Raw genomic sequence first — 6,150 nt, forward strand, 5'->3', positions numbered from 1 at the left:
TTTCATATTCAAGTTGTTCAACTTTTATCCACTTACAAATAACTTATATTCATAATATTAAAATACATATATTATTAGTATTAAATATAATAAATATAAATTATTTTCCAAAAAAAATGAAGATAGCAAATTTTTAGAGTCTATTTTTCTGAAAATTTTGATATTTCAACATTTTAATTTAATCAATCTCTTAATTTTTAATATTTTTTCTAATTTTGAATAAAACTGTGAATTATTTAATACGATAGTGGTATCATTGTATATCAACAGGGGAGACTTGGGCCAATTCCATTTTTAACATTTATAACTTATCTAAAAATTAGTTTTTTTTTATTGCTAAATATCAATATATTAATATAAAAACTCATGAACATGAAAATATTATGAAATAATAAATTAATTTTACTAATGTTATCTTAAATTTAATATAATTTATAAATGTAGCTTATTATATATGACTATATTGATCAAAGTTCAAACCTACAATATGTGTTCACCGCTGTAAGCTAATTGTGCTTGTTAATATAAGTGTCGTGTTGTATAAAATAACGTAACAGTTTAAGATTTTTTTAACATAACAGTTTTTTTTAAATTGTGGATGGGTGTACAAATCTATTAACTATAAAGTATCATAATTAGAAAATAAATAAAACAATTTTACAAATTAATTTCAATAATATAATTAAATTACCTTACATAATAAGATTATTAATCCATAATTTATAATATTGATAATAACTAAAAAAAAAAAAGTATAAGTACTAGACAAAAAATAATGCGAGCCAGTGTTTAAATATTTAAAAGTAAGCAAACTAATAACTAATAAACAAACAAAAAAATAGTGTAGTAATACTAATGTTTATGAGATACATTTCAATTTATTTGACTTTATATTATTATAAATACCTGAATTATATGAATGAAAAAAAATGAACATAAATTGATTACTTAATTTAACAATTAATTATAATAATTTGAGGACAAACGAATAAAACCAGTTTCATAATTAATTACTACTAATAATCAATACAATTACATTACAAGTATTATATTTTTATTAAAAATATAATATACACCTATATATATATGCAAAGAATATTTAAATAAATAGTCCCATCAAAAAAGTGTATTAGGAATTGAGCAGTTGAAAATTGTGTGCCGTGCACGGTCACAATTAGGGCGCACAATTAGTTCTGAGCACTGCAAAAAGACACGAATTGCTATTATTTAAATTAGGTGGAAAAAACAAATTTTAGTTTGCTTAAATAAGTATATTAGTAAATAGTATATTTTTTTTATATAATACTATAATGGTAAATACACGCATTTTGTATGAAATGAGTACATTTTTTGGGTTACTGAATTAAAAGAGAGGTTTCCCTTGTACTAGTTATTATATAAGTAAGCACCTGTAAAATTTTTCGAGATGGGCTTTACATTATCATATTTATTTATTTTATTAAAAAAAAAAACTAATCATTGTAAATACTTTAAATTTTCACCAAATGGTTATATTAGCATTTTATATTTACGATTAAATTATCAAAATATTTTGGCTTTTTTTAAGTTGTTATTTATAGACAATTGAAATTGTATTAAAAAAAAAATCAAATATCGTAAGTCACAAATTTTGTTTAAAAGCATTTAAAGTTCAAATGTTTAAAAAATCGCGAAAATTTGCAAGGAACTTTGACGATGAAAATGTATTAAAATTTTTACGATTTACACCCAAGGTCGAAAATCCCAATACAAGATAATTCATAAGTTTTCCTTTTTAGTAACTTTAAAAAAAAATCCATCGTCGATAAAGAAAAAAATTTATGAAATTTAATTTTTTACGAAATCGCGTAACATAACCTACTACAATAAAATTTAAATAAAGGTAAAAATATAATATATCCTACTGATTATCCTAGACCTAGACTGATAAATCAACTCCGTTCAGAATCGTTTTTCGTGTAAAATGATATCTAAAGTAAAATATGTTTGTTATGTTAAACAATTAAAAAAGTATAAACAAAATAAAATATCTATTATATTCACTTAGTATTCACAGTTGGATGTGAATGTGATTAAATAGTAAAAAAATATGCTTTAAAAATGTACAAATTCTTATTTTTGATAATAAATAAAATTAACCAAATATTACCAATTTTGTGCACTTTTTTCCCCTTACCGGTCACTACCTAATGCACCTAACCTAATGGATATCTTTTACTTTTCAAGAAACATGGGACGAAGAAAAACTGATAGTTTTCAACATTATAACTTGTTTTTTTCATCCTCTACTCATATTATCTTTTATACTGTCGTCATCAACTAAGTTTGCAAAGGACGAGTCTTGATTATCTTAATAATTACAAACTAATATCAATTCTTAATTTTTATTAAATTATATTTATGTCTGCATTATTTGTTGACACTTAAGACATTAAAATCCAGTCCCTAGTTATTACATTCAAAAATGAATAAATAGTTATTTATTATCACAATGGATAAATGACCCAAACAAACATAATACATGCATATATTATAGATATGATCTTATACAAAATGTATGTGCAATTTGTGTTATAATAATAAAAAATTAGAAATCTTAAAAATAATAATAATAATAATATACTATATTAAAAATACAATTTATTACCTGTATTATTATTACGTTCAACTTTTAAAGTTTCCCGCCTCGTTTTTATTTCAGATGATAAACATTCAGATTTTTTGTCCAAAAAGGTATCTAAAGTTCGACAGTGTGATTTATTTGTTACGATAACTCGACATATTGGGCAGTGATTAGCTCTTCGAGTCCACGACTCTATGCATTCAAGACAAAATGTATGAGCGCAATTCAGTACAGTTGGCTGTAAAAAAAAATTATTTTGCTATTAATAATGAATAACAATTGCAATTGGTAGACAAATAAAAATGCCTAATTTATACGCAATGACAATATTTTAATGAATTTTATAAATTTGACTATTATTTGTAATATTAGGGTGAAATATTATTAAATTTAAAGGTTTTAATATTATCCAGCCACATAAGATTTTTATATTTATAAAATGTAAATATCTCTGTAGGTTCTGAATAATACTCATACCTTAAAATTTACAAATTGATAATTGTTCAATTTGCCATATACCAAAAAATAACGGATTAGGAGCTCCCTGCCCTCCTTACCATACCAGTATTCATAACTATCACTTAAATAAATAATAACAAATTTAAATATTTAAAAATAAGTGATTTAAATATGTTAATTAAAAAAGTTTAAGACTATAAGTAATAAAAATATAAAATGTATTTAGCGGTATTACCTCGATGAATATTTCGTAACATATACTACATTTTAGATTAATTTCCATGCATTGTTCCATTTGATCTCGCATACAAGAGAAATTATTTTCATTAATACGCAGCTGTTGACGAAGTGATATAACTAAATTTTCAGCTTCTTTTAATTTTTTTGTTGTTTCTACTAACAAACTATCTGGAGTATTTTCTATCGTCTCCCCAATATAATTATCTGAAAGCAATTTTTCCAAAATTATTTAATAACGTGTTTATGTATGAAAAAAAATATAATTACTTTGTAACATCCACTTACCTTGGGTTGCTGTTTTATTACTTTCCGGCGACCTTAAATAAATATAATTTATTAGCTAAAACAAAAATAGGCGAATAAAAAAATATATCATACTTAATTGCAGTGTTAGGAAGAACTTGATTTATTTGGCTAGTTCTAGATGCACTACTACTAGATGAAGCAGTCATTGTAGTAGTTTGTCTCCTTGTCGCCATAGGAAAGCCGATTTCATCAGAAGAAGAAGATTCCGCTATAAAAATAAATAAAGACCACTATAGAACAGTATACTACCAATTATAGAAGGTACGAATGTATGAATAAGGTTAAAACGTTAAAATTATTTTTTTTAAGATTAACATGTTAACTTCAAGTTAATTTTATTCAAAAACATCTAAATTAAGTTAATTTTCGTCAAATGAATAATGTAAATTTTTGAATGAGTTTTTTAAAAAAATAAGTTTTTTGATAGCTAATTAATACTTTGATGCATCATTATAAATTTCCCTGGTAATTTTAATGAGCATTGTTATGTGAAAGGAATTTTTTATTTTGCAAATTTGAAAATTTTAACTTAAAATTAAGTGAAGTTATTTTTCTTTCAAAAATAATGTTTAACTGAACAAGTCGACAAAAACAAATATGAGTAACTTTTAACTAAATTTGACTTTATTATTTTAAATAACTCAACGAGTTAAAAAAAATCCTTAACTTGCCTAGCGTTGGTAGTTAAATACTAAAGTAGGCACAATATCTGTATGATATACAGATTAAAAAAAAAAAAAATTGTTTTATCAAATCTGTGATAATATTATGTTATCCTTATTTAGCTATTTACATAATTTTACAGTTTATCTGTTATGTTTTTGAAGATACATTTTAATAAATTTTTTTCTATGTCATATTATAATTATTAAATCAATAATTATATACTGGTCTTTTTAATTATTTTAAAATATTTTATATATATTTAATTTATTATTTTGAAATATTTTTTATTGTACTAGTTGAATGATGAACGGAAACAAAAATATTAACTAATAAAATTATGTTTACAAATAGACTTCTTTAAAATTTAAAATAATACAATACACACCACTCCACTATGAGACATTTTTTAATTATAATTTTATTTTATAATGTGCTTTAGACATTAGATTTATTTTATAGAACTACTTTTTATTTTTAGTTATTTAACAAAATAACATAATTACTATCATCTTTTTTATTCACTTATTTATTTCTTGAAATATTATTTTGTTAATATTAATTATTATATACATTTAAAATTATCTTTATTTTAATAAGAAAAACAATTTTTTTTTAGTTATTTAATTTTTATCAAAATTAAATCAATTATTGTGTTGCTGATCTAAACAATACATTTATTATTATTTTTAATATTTCTTATATATATATACAAAAGAAAGCATTTTTATACTCTGTTAATATGTTATTTCAATCTTAATATAAAAAAATTCATTAATTTTTTTCAATATAATAATATGTTTGTATACCGTTTTTATATTTATATAAATATATAATGTTATAAGTACCTATGTTGTTTAATGATGTTTTTATATTTGTACACAAGCCAGAAGAATCACAATAAAAACTAATTTCAACTATTTCAAGTCTTAAAAAACTTATCTCAAACTAAAGTTGATATAATATTATATGATAACTAAGACTGAGTATGAGTACGAGCACAAGGTGGTGTAATAATTTTTAAAATTTAAAATGATGTATTATTATATATTACATTCAATAATTATAATTTATTTATTTTAACTAAATAGAAAATATGGATATTTTAAAACATTTAACCTAAGTATTAATTAGGTAGGTATTACTTCACATAATCACTTGTATTGTTTTATATTTATTATTTATATAAGGTGAAAATAAATAGTTCAATAAATACAGTTGTATTCAATTCGAACATAATGTCCGAAATCTAGAAATTAGTCGTAAAAAATGGGCCAGATATATAAAAATAAATTTAACTTATAACTTTAAATATATTAATATTTATACCGGAAAGCAAGTGACGTATATAAAAATTATCAACATGACGAATTTTACGAGAGGAACGAGCACAACATGTAACACACAGTGCGTTGTCGTCGGACAGAACGAGATAGAACGTGATACCTTGAATCTGAGACGGGTTGTCGGAGCGGATGGATGCCAGATCGTGAGAGTTCCGGCAACGGTTGCCAAGTCGACATGATCCCCTCATGAAATACAAACATACTGAAGAAGACATGGTGAACGTATAATATTCGTAAGCTGTTGTTGCGCTTATCTGTAAGTCCTCGTAACGTTGCTGCTCAAGTTTATTGTGAAGTCTTTGTCGTACAACTGCGATATTGTGTAGATGCTGAAACGAATGAAAAGGTTATTAGAAAAAGACAAAATCGTATTGAGAAACATGCGCGTTAAGTTAGCCAAATATTCGAGATTGTAACCCATTCGGATCCCGTTTGGCTGCCGTTTTAAAAAAATGGTAATTATTCAAACGGCTCCGATTTTTCACAACAATTATTCTTTCCTTTATACAGACC

General features: G+C 23.4%; 1 protein-coding gene across 1 annotated transcript; it reads right to left on the bottom strand.

Moving 5' to 3' along the window:
• Nucleotides 1-2,278: 2,278 nt before the first annotated feature.
• Nucleotides 2,279-5,852, bottom strand: LOC113557557 (E3 ubiquitin-protein ligase RNF8-like). Its single transcript, XM_026963136.1, has 6 exons — nt 5,738-5,852; nt 3,701-3,836; nt 3,590-3,639; nt 3,318-3,526; nt 2,648-2,861; nt 2,279-2,349 (listed from the first exon to the last, which is right to left on the bottom strand). Exons 1-6 carry the CDS (start codon nt 5,850-5,852, stop codon nt 2,279-2,281), a joined length of 795 nt encoding a protein of 264 aa, XP_026818937.1.
• Between the last annotated feature and the right edge of the window lie 298 nt (nt 5,853-6,150).

The sequence above is a fragment of the Rhopalosiphum maidis genome, chromosome 3 (genome assembly GCF_003676215.2).
Source record: "Rhopalosiphum maidis isolate BTI-1 chromosome 3, ASM367621v3, whole genome shotgun sequence".
NCBI lineage: Eukaryota > Metazoa > Arthropoda > Insecta > Hemiptera > Aphididae > Rhopalosiphum > Rhopalosiphum maidis.